A 14,916-nucleotide genomic window follows, 5' to 3' on the forward strand; every position below is an offset into this window, starting at 1 on the left:
GCCACTTTTCTAATTGTGTACTGAAAATATAACCTTTCCGATCAAAGTTGGTTTAAAAACGGTTTTATGGTTTTTATCATATTTTTCAAAGTGCCATTCATTTATTTCAAATTAGATTTCTATGATTTAGGTTGAAGACTTGTTTGTTATCATCCTGCATTTCAATATACATTACCGCGTTTTCCTTTGCCCATAATAAAAGAAATTGAGTCATAGAATTTTGATAGAACACTCAGGAAAAGTACGCCGTACACCGATGCCAAACATAAGGAAAGTAAAATGAAATTGAACGACTTGCATCGGTCATCTTCACTGATGTACCTGAAAGCCACAGGTAAGAGAAAGACTCAATGTGCCCCCTCCAAGTATATTTCGGTAATAGTTTCTAAATGTCACAGCATTATTTTCACGTCATCTACTCACTCCCGAATTTTTTGCATCTCGGAATACCATGTATAGGTATAAAACAGAAAAAAATATATTTACTGAGAAAAATTTTACTAAAATAATTATAATTGGGTTCTAAACAACTTAATGCTGATCTTTGACGTGTGAACCTTTGAAAATGATACCAACAATAGTCAGACATATTCGTATCCCAGAAACCCTGGGCTCTTCCAAAGGCATACGATCTAATTGCTTTTCGCTCATATCTCCTAAATTTTCCGGAAACCTTTCTAGGGGACTATAAAGGAAGAAGAGTTTCATTTTCTTATTGCACTCAATACTTTTTAATTGTAGCTGAACGTATTCTACAAGTAATCTGATTTTTTATTTCCGAGAAACTTTTGATTCACACAGACGAAACCTGTCGTCGTGACATTTTAAATTGAGTATCTTACGTAGATTGTCCAGTTTGGGGGCCATCAAAAATACCTGCTTTAATATCTATTATTTTCTTTCTACGCTCCATATTTTCCAACAAGGACCAGTTTTTTCTCACCCAATGCTCTTGTTTAGCTCTATTGTCTTGAAGATGTATAGAACAGGACAACTTAGTGTAATCACTTGGTTGACCGATAAAAATGTTCACCATTTTTAAGAAACTGATACAAATTAGCCACTTATAGTCATTGTCATTTTATTTTTTCACTATAATCTTCCGTTACTTTTCCTTTGTGAGGAATAGCTGTTTCTGCGTACTTATTTTTATCACGTCATAGAAATACATTTTGTGCAGTCAATTAATAGTTAGGTTCCTATTATCTCAAGCCCATTTTTACCAACAAGTTTTTAATATTTGAACAAAAAGTAATACCGTTTCCTTTTTTTCTCTCACAGTCTTGATGCAACAATTTTGAAACATGTTTAGAAAAATTTAAATCTTCAAGAATACTCTGAAGAAGTATTTTTCACCAACACTGATATAATTTTTCTATAATCTGTACACACATATTTAGCAAAAATGATCTGAAATGTTCATTCATTCATCTCTTTGAACTACTCATGACTCAAAACCTTCTGCTCGAATGATAAAAATCAAAAACGAAGTAACTGGAGCTGTTCAAGAAATTTTGAAGGTAGATTTGATAAAAACTAGTCACAAGTGAACATTATCAACCACAAAATTCGCAACAACAGACAAAATGCTTGCAGTTGAGAGCAATCAAATTGAATGTTCAAAATTCAGACTAACGAATCGGTTAAATACATTGAAAATTTACTTTCTCACTTCTTTGTCGGTTCTTTCTTCCAAATTCTCCAATTCTTCCGGTACTTTGTGGTAGCGCATGTAGTTGTTTCCCTCTATTCTTCGTAACTGTAAGTCTTCCTTAATTTTTGATTTTCATTGTTTTAACCTAGAATATTCAATCCTTATTCATTCTTTTCTATATTTCCGAACCATCTTAGTTGATTTTCTTTTATGTGTTATCCTGCACATTTTCTGTTCAATATTTTCTCTTCAATGGGATTCTCATTCCCATGAAAAATACATGGATCAATAATAATACCTGGATTAGTTTTAATCATATTTAAATTGATTTTATAAGCACCACAAATGTATTCACTTCAAAATCTTTATTGTCGAAAGTAATAAATCGATACAAATTCATCTTCTAACATGTGAACTCATCTTCAATAATTACTTTCAGGTTTCGTCGAGCAGTTCACCTTAAAGCCGATTTTCGAAGCGCATTGTTTAATTTGGCTCTACTACTTGCTGATGACCAGCGACCTCTCGAGGCAGCCCCCTTTCTTAACCAGTTAGTCAAATATCATCCAGATCATGTCAAAGGACTGATACTACTCGGAGATATCTACATAAATAACATCAAAGACTTGGATGCGGCAGAAAATGTGAGTATTCCGAACAATTTAATTTTGTATAAAAGTTCTGTACAAAACTAAAGATGAAATTGTATCATTCGTGAGTTTACTTTCAGGGTGTGACCGATTGTATAGACAAATTTTCAAAGTAAGTTTAATGGTTTCCATTTTGCAAATGAAATTACAATCTACTTCCAAGTAAAATCCTAAAAACTTTGTTAGTTATTAAAGGAATATTAGTATTATGTGCCCCTTCATCTGCTATAGTTTTGGATATTATCATAAGATATGTCGAAATGGCACAATAAAGCCTTTCTACTGATTGATTCTATAATAACTGTCACAACATACTGTAAATAAGTTATAAAAAACAATATAAAAAAAATTGCCGTCACATTCGCCAAAATTTAGATTCTACTAACATAATCGAACAGGACCGACTTCACGATCTATATCAGTAGACGATTTTGTAACATACATAGACATAATTATCTATAAAAATTACGGTTACATGGGGAACAACATAGAGAATTATGGTGAATATTGAACTTGGTAATGTGATTTTCATAAGAAAGAATCTGACCATGCCTTCGTGATAAAAATTGAAAGAATAAGCAGCGCAATCAACGATATCAAACTTGAGAGCAAAAATATCAGCGCAGTTTAATAGTTTGTCTGCTGTTATATTTACAATTTCAATTCAATTTTTATTGGAAAATGCGAAAAATCATCTTCAATTCCTCTACCACTTCATCTTGAGTTCCAAAGCCGTGGTAGGGGCTAAGTTATAACCTTGGAGGCTTTGTTCCAGCTTGTCCTACATATTTTCTTTGGAATTAGGGTAGAGACCGCGTGCTGGCCAAGCTATCACTGCGATACCAACATTTTCCCTATACATTCTTTGTACTTGACCAACCAAAATTAGCTGTTTGGTTTGGTCTACAGTGTAGATTTTGTAGAGAGGACGAACTGAATTCTGGTTCACTACAAGTATACACAAGGAACATTTCGGACAAGAAATACAGATACAATAGAACTCTGAAATTTGAAGGTCAGCTGTTGATGTTGAAAACATTACAATAAACGGTTACAGTGACTTGTAACTTTTTAAGAGACTTTTTAAAACTTGTTTCTTCAATTGAGCCATCCTCGGTGGCGTTAGAAAATTTACCACGATGTTCTAAACTTTAAATTTTTTGGAGTGTATATCGAACTCAAGTTGAATTTTCATTTTTTTCCTTTCATTTCAAGATTAAATAAAAAATTGACTTTATTTTATCATGAGAGTAAAAGGAAAATGATAAAGAGTGCAAAATATTACCTTACTATTAACTTACTTTCAAATTCAATACCTACTTTCCTTCCGGATAGATTTTGAAGTATTTATGTTTATACCTGGCTTCCTCTTGTTTATTGCAGATCCTCAAATTTCACGAACTGACAAGTATTAGCTTGGCAACAAAAATATATAGCTAACAGTTTCTATTTTGTTTGAAAATACTCTATATTCCATTTATTGCAGGAATTGTATGTAAACACAATAGGTAATCACATAAACCCGAGAAATTTAGGAACATTATATGAATGATAAAACATAATATGAAAGAATAAAATAGGCTTTATCCACTGAAATATTTTTACTAGGAGAAAGGCATATGATTAACTGTATGTTTATAATTAATTACATATCGAAATAATTAACTCCAATTTATAAAAAAAAAATTCAAATATAAGTATCTCTTTTATACTAAGACTGAAGTTTATTATCAAAGTCCATTGTAATATTAATTGCGCTGTTAAAAATATTGATACATTCTATTATAACGATAATAGCATTATTGCATGCCTTTTGTGTTCAAAAGGGGAAGTAAAGGATCGATTTGAATGGATGACCCAACAATAGATTACTAAGGGTAAGTTATTTTTTCAAGTTTCTATTTTAACTGGCGACTATGAGATACTTTAATGGAATATTGCCGACAATTCACTCTAAGGATTCATCGACTGTACGTAGAAACTCAGTATGGCGCTAATAGCTTTAATATGAGACAAATAAAACAAAATATATGGGGTCGTTCAAGTATCATTCAAGTATTATAAATAAACAATCACAAAAATGATGTAGGAAACATTTGTTTAAGTTTAAAATATGTCAATATGGGCTCAAAGTCCTAATAAACTTGTACTACTAATCTAAATATATATAATTAGGAACGGAAATTGAAATCAAATATAAAAACATTGTCTTAACAAAAAAAATAATATGAAATCAGTAATAAATCAAATAATATTTGTTATAATATTTATCATCATATTCACTTTATCAAAATAATCATCTTCACCTAGTTAAAATGGATTTCTAAAAAAAGAATTAGTGTAACTGCTCCTCTGTCCCAGGTTCACCAACCACTTAGACTCTTTCATCACTGGCATTCGAATAGCAGTTGAAAAAGGTTCTGGATTGTTAAATCACTTGCATCAACTTCATCGAATCAATCTGCATCCTCATAAGTTGTTTCCCAGCGGTACACTATACCGAAAAGCGATTGCACTTTTGGCAGCAAATCTTTGTGGTCGTACTATTTCGCGATGGTCCTGGGCAGTCTTGCATTTGCATTCTGTTGTGGGAAGACGAGTAGATTCCACAGATTGTTCATTTTTTGTTCTTGAGGTAAAATTGATTGTGAAAAAAATCGTAAGGCATTCGTTTCAACCCTTCTAGAGAAAGCGACAGATCAATGACAACTTTACAAAAAATGGTGTAAACATGATCCTTTATTAAGCTGACTTGGTAAATGTTAAGGACGATACAATTGATGAATTCTCTTGCCTCCGTGCCAATTTTGATATTTCAACCAGCATTCCAATTTCCTCCCACCAAGATGTGTTATTAGTCATGCATCCTCGGGTAGTGCGATCGTCAAAGTGCACGTAAACTAATTCCATCTTTTTGTTATTGCTATTCAAGTTTTGTTTAGAAATTGGAAGCTTCAGCAAAACTTCAAAGGGTGTATTTTCTGGAATATTCGAGCACTCCAAAATAAGTACTTTCGTGCTCAAAGTAAATCCATTTAACTCAAATATAAATGAGATCAACATGGTGGAGAACATAAGTGAACAGCTGTAAATCAATTTTCGTCAGTAGAGGCCCTCATATTCAGTGCTTGGAATAGTCTTCCACTATGAATAAGGTGAAGAAGTTGGTAGATATATGGAGTTGTAAAGAACTATGGGTTGACTTATTCGTGCGAGCAACCAATCTCTTGTATTAATATAATAAGTTAAACCGGAAGTCACTAAATAATACAAATTTTGAAACAACAAATTAAAAGTCAGATTCAATTGAATGCTCTAATTGATTTAACTATCTAAATTCTCTGCTTTTTATAATTCAGTATATATATATATATATATATATATATATATATATATATATATTAGAAAAACTATTGGAATAAATATTGTTATAAAAAATTTTAGCAACTCCTTTGTAACTTAGTAAATTTTAACTTCTGGCTTCAAAAGCTTGCCGACTCCTAGTTTGTGAATGTTTTTTTATGTTTTCTGCGTATATACGTGGGGTATCTTGGTTACGTTGCGTTAAGGCTCGCTGAAAATAATAACATTGAGCGACTGGACTGAAAAGTTTTATGACTTATCAAAAACTTAACCTCACACGTTAGTCGGTTTTATTAGCAATAAAATGGCCAATTTATTATTAGTATACTTAACGAATGTGTATTGGAGGTATTTCCAAAATTACAGCATGAATGTCAAAATTCCCTGTTATAAAACCATTTTAATGTGCCATAATCATTCCCCTGCTATAGTTTTGAATAGGGTCAAGGTATATTTGTAATATAGATAATAATCATATCCGGAGCTGGCCGAAAGCACTGTAATCGCAAAATTTATAAAAATCGATAGCTAACGCTTATACGAACAAAATGATATAGGGAAGCGTAATTATAATAAGTCAAAAATGTCTGATTTACTGATTTAAAAAATTCAAAAACCGATAAGATTTTCCAGATCACGGGAAAACTTTTTTTTAAAATTCAAATTGATAAACGAAAAAGTTGTTAAAAACGGTAAGTTCGACTGTAAGCCACGATAAATTAATAAACATGCGTTTCGAGTCAACCAAAACACACGTACCATTAGAATATAACAACATAATATAACATTCACCTTATGAATAATAACATCAATATTTCTGTAAATAAATATATATGAGAATCAGCAAATATAGATAGATATAGACCATCGCCCTCCTACAACGGCATAGCGATCTTTCAATCACCACAGGTTGACCTAAACGTTTCTATTTGTATTGATAAGTGATTAGTATGTCTTCAACGTAACTTCAGTATCTTTATTGCGACGCGACTACACTTCGAAGCTTAAGACCCGGTAAAACTGCTAATGGAGCTCGTTAACCAAACACTTCTGCTCAGTATGCTCGGAGCAGTCGGAGAACGAGGACAATCCCTATCAAATAAATTGCTTCTATATAAGTCACTTCGCCTATTGATATGCTGGAAAGATGACGATGAAAAGAACAACCACGGACGGCCATCAACGACCATCGTAGCTGACAATGCCACGCGAGTGTGAGAACTTTTCATCTCAGACTGACGGTTAAGTATGCTATCATTAACGTACCAAGATAATCTCAACATGTGCTAACCTGATCCAAAATTTTGGATAATGTCACTATAGCTCACGAGACTTGGGTCTTTGAAAACAAAAAGGAGCGTAATCTCTGGCAATCACTCGCCAGTACTCCTCTCTCCAGGAAGAGCAAATACAAGGTGAGAATCATACTTACTGCGGTTTATGTTATTCGCTGAGTGGTTCATCATGAGTTTGTAGCCACCTGATCAACTATGAACTTTTATTTAGCCTAAAATTACTAATACTATGTTAAAGCAGGGGCTCAACGATCTCCTAGTCCGCGAAGAGATCAGCCGTAGCTCCACCCGACTTAATTTTTAATAATAAGATTACTCGGAACTAGGTGCTAAAATCAAATGTTTAGATTTAAACAGGAGAGTGCGAGGTCTGACAATTAAGATATGAGACTGTAAAATTTATTCCACATTAGTACACCGTTTCCACTGATTATTCCAGGCGTTGTTGCCATTTCCGAAGTCTCAAAATATATTTTTATGATAAAAAAAAACAATTTCGATGAATTTTTCTTTCTTTATATGCAATAAATTGGACTGATTTAGTACATCCATTGGAATGATAAATAAATAGTATTAGATCCCAATACCTGAATAATTTTCTTCTTTCTCAATTAATGGTAAAAGGAAGTACTCTAGATTCAGAACATTACACATATTGTATACTTAAGAAATGCCAACGATTGAAATCACGCAAATAGTTCGTTCCGTATTCATTTTTTTGATCCCCTAAAAATGGAAAAGGTATGAATTCTATTGGAATTGAATGTAAAAAATTGTTGCCCATGTGCCGAGCCTCTCTTATGTTAAATCCCTTTTATTGCAAAGGACGGGATGGCACCGTAAATGGCTCTCTTGTTTCGTGATTTACAGGATACTCACATGTACCTTGTTGACCCATTTCGAAATTAGATTTAAAACGTGATAAGAATTTTTGAAGTTGGAAATAACTAAAGTGACACAAATAAAAGTGACCGCGTAGTCCCAACTATTAGTCCGAGAAAATTATCAACTATATTATAACGTATTTTTTACTTCTATTTTATGTCCTTACTCATTATTTCTATGGTGTGGGATAGAGTTTGAACGAACAGAATAGTTTCTTAATACTATAATCTATTTACACTTTACAAATATTCACAAAACTAATTTATTCAAAATAAACTGTGCACTATATCTACGATACGAGTTTTCATTTGTCTTGGAATTCTAATATTATACAGTTCTCTCATCAAGTTTATATTTCGTGATTTGTTCCCGATTATTCTTTCACTTTCTTCTCTCTTCTATTTCACAAATTGATCCATTGTGAAGACTGCGGATCATTCTTCAGCTATTCTAACATTTTTCATAAAATCTAAGGATTTTAAAATTTCATAGTTCCACATAAGCATTCAAGTTATTCGTACAAGTAATAATACTCTTTTGAAATTTACCAATTTTGTTGTCTGTAGACAGTCAAAGCTTTAAGATCGCTGTTAATGAATCTACCATCCGGCTTTCTACATTGGTAAATGAAATAAAAAATTACTCTAACTTGGTTTTGGATAATAAAACGGATGGGGTAACAAATTAACTTCATATTCTATGAAAAATTGGATAATTCTCACAATAGCCTGGGTATGAGCTTTCTTTTCATGCTAGTCAATTCCAGATACACAACTCAGTATTCACAATTCTATAATTTTCTAATACAATTATCTCCATTTAATCAAACAACGTTGCTACAATTTTTCTCAAGAAAGTTCCTCTTTGAAGCTTAAAAACGCCGACCCTTTTGGATTCAGGACCGTACAGATATAACCACGATCCATCTTTCCGTAACTATGTTCACCATGTTTTGCTATACTATTCATCACATTTTTCAATGATACATTTAACCCAATCCGTGCGTTCAATTTTCCGTTCATTCTAAAAAATTCTTGCCTTTTGACACTTACAAGCGAGTCCGATGCCTCTTCAATTTTGTCATTCTCTGTTGTAACGATAATATTAGTGATCCCTACATTCCAGCCCCCTATATCCATTTTGGTCATATGTTTTATGTCATTTGTTCCTTACCTTGTCTCAATGTTCCAACGTTTCAAAAATGTCTTTTTTATATACTTCAATGTTTTCTCAATCTTCTCCTATTATATGTTTCAACATAGTTCCTTCCTTGATGTTATTATGTTTAACACTTGGTTTTGAACATTTATCTTAACATATTACTTATTCGATATTTTCTAAATATTATTGTGGGCCAATAACTTTTATCTACTTAACTTTAGCAATAATCATTTAACGTATTATTTTCTTTCCCATTACAAGTTTTTACATCAAGTCTGATAGAAAAAAGTTCTAATCGTCTTAAGAGAAATTATATTTTCGATAAAAATTGACCCGTTGTAGATTATTTGGGGTTTCTTATTACAAATAATAGACTCCAGTGGTTCACCAGACTCATAAAGAGAACCTAATGATTATGGAAAAGTTTTTAACGTCGCTTGTCTCCAATATATGGGATATATAAACGAAGTGGTAGCTTAAATATGAATTTGTTCTGGAAAGTCGAGTCAAATTTACTAGAAAATAACAATGAAAGTGATAACAAAGTTAAGCTAATTTATGCTGCGTCTAAGGATTACTTTACTCTCTATATTGAAATCAACAAAATTGAATTGGGTCATTTCTTAGAAGATTTAGAATTATAGGGATCTTATGCTAGTCCAGACCGAGATATGAAATCACAACACTTTGTAGATGTAGGCAACTTCTTTGTTGGTTACATCAACTTAATTTGGATACTTATAGTCAGATCAGTGGTGTTGGTAAAATGGAGGAGACATTTGCTTCTGGTGCTTGTGCTGCGTTTATCATTATAGCTGCAAATTCTGGGAAAAGAAAGAGGAGGTGGTGGAATAACAAGGCACAAACCAAGGCTATAATTTAGAGTCTAAGTACCTCTAAAAGAGAGTAGCTTGTCCTGCGATTTCGTCAGATTATAGAATCGAATTTTCATACTAGCTGCATTAATTCTAATAATTCAAGCTTACTAATGGAATGTTGGTTGGTAATGGAATGAACCTGATGAAGTGAACAATAATAATAAATTAATACCTCAATAGTACTACGGTTGCCTTTGGCGGTTTCTTTGAGAAAGCTCGGTGCTCGGTTTGTAAGCAAACTACATATTGTCTTCCGACACGCACTAGTTCCACTTTTACAGTGTTTATTGCAACTGGCAATAAATTTCTCTGATATCATGTCGCTCGATGCTGCGTGTGTTTTGTCAACTTTGCGTTGTGAAAAATTTGTATCCTGATCTGTATTAGTTACGAAGTACAAGAAATTTATACATATCCGACAATAGGAATATTGTTCTGAGAACCAAGGAGTTATTAAAGCAATTTTGAGTAGGTTCCATGCATTCCTCAACTTTGCAAAGCAGTATAACTTTAGCATTATAAACAATGAAATTAGTGGGCTAAAACACACAATAAAATATCTTTACACGTGAAACTAAGTTACGACTACGAATCAATTTAAACTTTTTTGGCGTTCCTTTAAATTATTTTGGAAAAAAGTTGTCAAAGAAGTATTACTTGAAAATTTAGCACTATTAATTTGTAATTGGAACAGTCCCATCTTTGTTCCTCTTAATAGTTTTCTGTCTTATTTCACATGATGTTGAATTCGCAACACGTTTATAAAAAAATGAGAATTTATCTTTCACACTTGTGATACTTTATATAGGATTCAAGAGAGTACATCCACTTTTGTATTTTAAAGCCGTTGTTCTTAATAGTTTTCAGTTCTTGGAATTCTTGTTGTCCGTGACAGCACAGTTTCTCTTTACCAGTGTATCTATAATGTAGGTTTTAGGGCCAAAGAATTCCGAAAACAGATCAATGAAACAGACATCTCAACTTTTTTTTTCCGGTAATGCGGAAGTTTGCCCAGTGACTCAAACTCTCGTATCGACTGTGGCCGGTTGGAAACTACACTTCAAAAATGTTTTCCTGTTACATTCTATATGTTTTATTTGCTAATATTTTTGATATAATGCATTTAAATTTGGATTTCTAATCATACAAAATGGTTTTCGTTGATATATATGAGTGAAAAACTTTTTTTGGGCACTTTTGAAATTAAATTTTTGTTTTTTATTTTTAGATGGTTCAAGTACTAGTGCCGCTACTTGAATTTAGAGATATGGCAAGACTGATGTGAATATGTCGAATATGATATTGACATCATAGAGTTTGATATTTTTAATTGTGAACGTACTTGAACGCGTTACCATACGGGTGCTATTTGAATTGAATACGGATAATTGAAACATTTATTTTGACAAAAGAAATGGAATTGAGTCGCGAACATTTTCGTGCAATTATTTTCTATCACTTTCGATGTAGATTAAACCAACAGCATTATGCCAATCAACTCGTCAAGTTTTAGTGATGAACTACCATCTTAAGCCTCCGTGTTTTTCTGATTTCCGAATTCATTCGTGGCCATAGCTCGCTACAGGATGAATTTCATGGAGGTCATCCAAAATCGGCTGTTGTGACAGAAAACATCGATGCTGTGTGTAAATATTGCAAAATCGTTATGTGACATACCTTGAGATTGTGTATTAATTCCACTTGCATACATCAATATTGCATGAACATTTGTCTATCAATCCATCATCATGATAATGCGAGATTAAAAATCAATTACGAAGTAAACGTTTTTTTACACCCGAAGAAGCGGTTGACATGTTTTGGAGGTACCTCAATCGGAATCTAACAAATCCTTCAACAATTAATTCAAACGCATGCAAAAGTGATCTTAATGGAGAATATTTTTGAAAACAATAAATCCATATCCAATTATATATATTTGCCTTTTTTTCTCGAAACTTGAGTGTTAAGATAAATCTTTTTTTATCATTATTTCTCCATATATTTCTGTCTCTAACAAGCATTTTCGTGTTTTTTTCTACATGTCTATTTGATAAATTTTCTTCCAGATATTTCTCTTTACTTTTCCTCTTTAACCTCTATCATTTTCGTAGCTATTTGTTGTTGGCTTATTCTCATTATACGTAGTAACTAATTTACTGTTTGCTTTTTCTTTTAATCACTGTTTTCTTTATGTGTTTGTTCCTGATTTTTTCCCCATTTCCATCTTTTTAACATATATTAACCAAATTCTTCATTTTAGTACTTGAAATGACGGAATCTAAGATTTCCCAAATTTTTTGCTCTATATCTTTCTTAATAAAAATCTTCCTTTTACCACTAGTATATTTCTGAATTATTTCAGACATGTGATGATTTTTTTTCCAGTTAATTGTAATCTATCTGAAAAAAAAACCTAATACATCATATTATTTTTGATTTCACACTCAAACTCATCTGTCAATAATACTTCAAATTTCATCTTAGTAATTACTGAAAAAACACAATTCTATTTGGTTAATGAACACTACACTGTGATCAAATTCAAGATATCATAATTCATTTTTTTCTAATGAATGTATGTGTTCATACAAAGCCAAAAACGAATAGCGTATTTTTAATTATATCTGCACATGATTTATAACCTATTCTCCACATCTGGCTATAGAAGCTGCAGATTAATATAAGTTTGTATTTCGTTCTGATTTTGGCCCATCTCGCCTTGATTAACTGTGTAAGTTTTCATCTACTTTTTTTTGTGGAAAGCAGCGTGTTCATCTGTAGTTTGTAGTAAGTTTCCTAGGAATAAAAGCAACTCGAACTAAAAGTCCAAGTATCTGACATGCGGAACAACTCCAGAAAGCAAAGCAGTGACATAAAAGTGCAGTCTGAGAAATATAGAGCAAGAGCAAGGAATTTTTCTGAAATAGAAAAACGGCACTGAGTATGATGTGAATATTAAGTGCATTTCTTGATGTTAGGATTGAATTTTGATGTGATGTGAAGATCATTTTCATACATTTAATCAAATATTTGGCATAAACTCCTATGGGATCCAATGATAAGAAGTTATTTGTGGAATCAAAGTGAAGGTTATCCTGTTTCATATCGATTTTATGGAATGTAGAGGTAACGAGAACAATAAAATGTGTTAATTAAAGGTGGCGCCAAATTAGCATCAGATAAATTTTAAAAGAAGTAACAAATATTCTCCACTTTTTGGACAACTTTTCACACTTTTGTATAACGTAAGATTTTTTCAATGAACTATGATATCAATTTTTTAAACTCGGCATATTTCAATTCATCTACAATAGCTACATTCATACCATGCCCTTTGTCTACACCAGCACCATTCTAGAAACTGTTATTTATTGTATACAGCTGGACATTTTTCTCGCATATGGGATCCTTTGTCTTCTCTCTGCCTTCAAAATTAATACCAATCTATTTTTCCTACTCCTGTTAGGCTGATCCTAATTATATATCTACCAGTAAGGTCCAGTTATACGTGTAGTTCTTCATTAATCAAAAGCTTTTGATCCAGTTAGTCGTCTGCTTATCTTATTTCATGATAATATATTCAAAAATTTTAGGAAAATTACTTACTTTTTGCCAATTTGCAATATTGGAACCATTGGTGGGATATAAAAGAAATTTATTTGAAGAGAATTCATGGTAACCAATTCATAATTTATTTAAGTAATTCGTCAGACATTTCTAACCCATCTCAACTGATTGACACTTCTAATCAGTCCAGCTCAAATATTGATTAATTTTGGATTTTTTAAATGAAATTCATGATTCCAAGCATGCTCTGATCAGCAGTCTTACGAAGAAGAAAAAATATTCATTAACTGATTACAAATTGATTCACTAGACATATGAAATCACGAAAAAGTGTAAAACCTCAAAAAATTGGTCCTTAATCGCAGTATATTGTAGAAATATAACAGTTAGTTAATAACACAAATGAAAAGTGGAATACCGAAATGTTTCACCTCTTCTCAGCTCGAGAATAACAGTTCCGAAGTTTTTTGTTGATCTCATAGAATCTGGTGTAAATTTGATTTGCAATTGTATAGAATTAAAAGAATATTGAGCTTTTGAAGTTCAACTTTTTGTTTTGAAAATAACTATTCCCCTTATCGTTAGATGGCAGCACATTGTAACGAAGAAAACGTCTGCCAAACATATGTGACTTTCCTCCTATGAATGTCAGGAGCTTTTTCCAAATACTAAGGCGAAAATGGCGTTTCTTACTTTAAATGCCAATGATAATTAATCTTGATGATAACAGTTCCGAAGTGTTTTGTTGATCTGATAGAATCTTGTGTAAATGTGATTTGAAATTATATAGAGCTCAAAGAATATTGAGCTTTTGAAGTCTAACCTTTTGTTTTGAAAATAATTATTCTCCTTATCATTAGATGGCAGCACATTGTAACTAAGAAAACGTTTGCCACTAGAACTCCAAACAAATGTGCGACTTTTCTCCCATGAATGTCAGAAGCTTATTCCAAATATTGAGGCGAAACTGGCGTTAGTTATTTACTGTTAGTTCTTGAAGACATTCAGAAGAAGATATCATACCTTCATTTTTACTAATTATAGTATTGACTCCCACTAAACAACAAATGAATGATACCTAGAATTCCTCAATGATAAATGTTTTCCTACTTTCACCTTATAAAGCACCATATTATCGACTAGAAGAATAATTAAACTTAAAATATTGATTCGTAAATTTTTTACTTATTTATTATTAATAAAAATTTAGTTCTTCCCATATTTTTTTCAATAATATTAAGCTTGTAGGCTTGCGCATATTATCTATGAATGTTTTTAATAAATCTCTAAAATTCTTGCTACGGAAGATTATTACCAATAGAACCTGTAATTTTTTTAAGTTATAGAATCTTCAATAAAACTATTTAGTGCAGTGGTGCTTTTCCACTTACCAAGTCGTTTAATTATTAAAAGAATGATGATGATAAGTGATAGATGCGAGTAGAAATGATAAAACGTCT

The 14,916-nt window shown here is 32.0% G+C and overlaps 1 protein-coding gene across 1 annotated transcript in view; it reads left to right on the top strand.

Moving 5' to 3' along the window:
* The window catches only part of LOC130895868 (protein O-mannosyl-transferase Tmtc3-like), a 184,691-nt gene that overhangs the window by 147,564 nt on the left and 22,211 nt on the right, over nt 1-14,916 (top strand). The window contains exon 10 of the mRNA XM_057803442.1: nt 2,094-2,298. Within this exon, the coding sequence (XP_057659425.1) occupies nt 2,094-2,298 (205 nt within the window). The remainder of the gene's footprint in view (nt 1-2,093; nt 2,299-14,916) is intronic.

The sequence above is a fragment of the Diorhabda carinulata genome, chromosome 6 (assembly GCF_026250575.1).
Source record: "Diorhabda carinulata isolate Delta chromosome 6, icDioCari1.1, whole genome shotgun sequence".
In the NCBI taxonomy this organism is placed as follows: Eukaryota; Metazoa; Arthropoda; class Insecta; order Coleoptera; family Chrysomelidae; genus Diorhabda; species Diorhabda carinulata.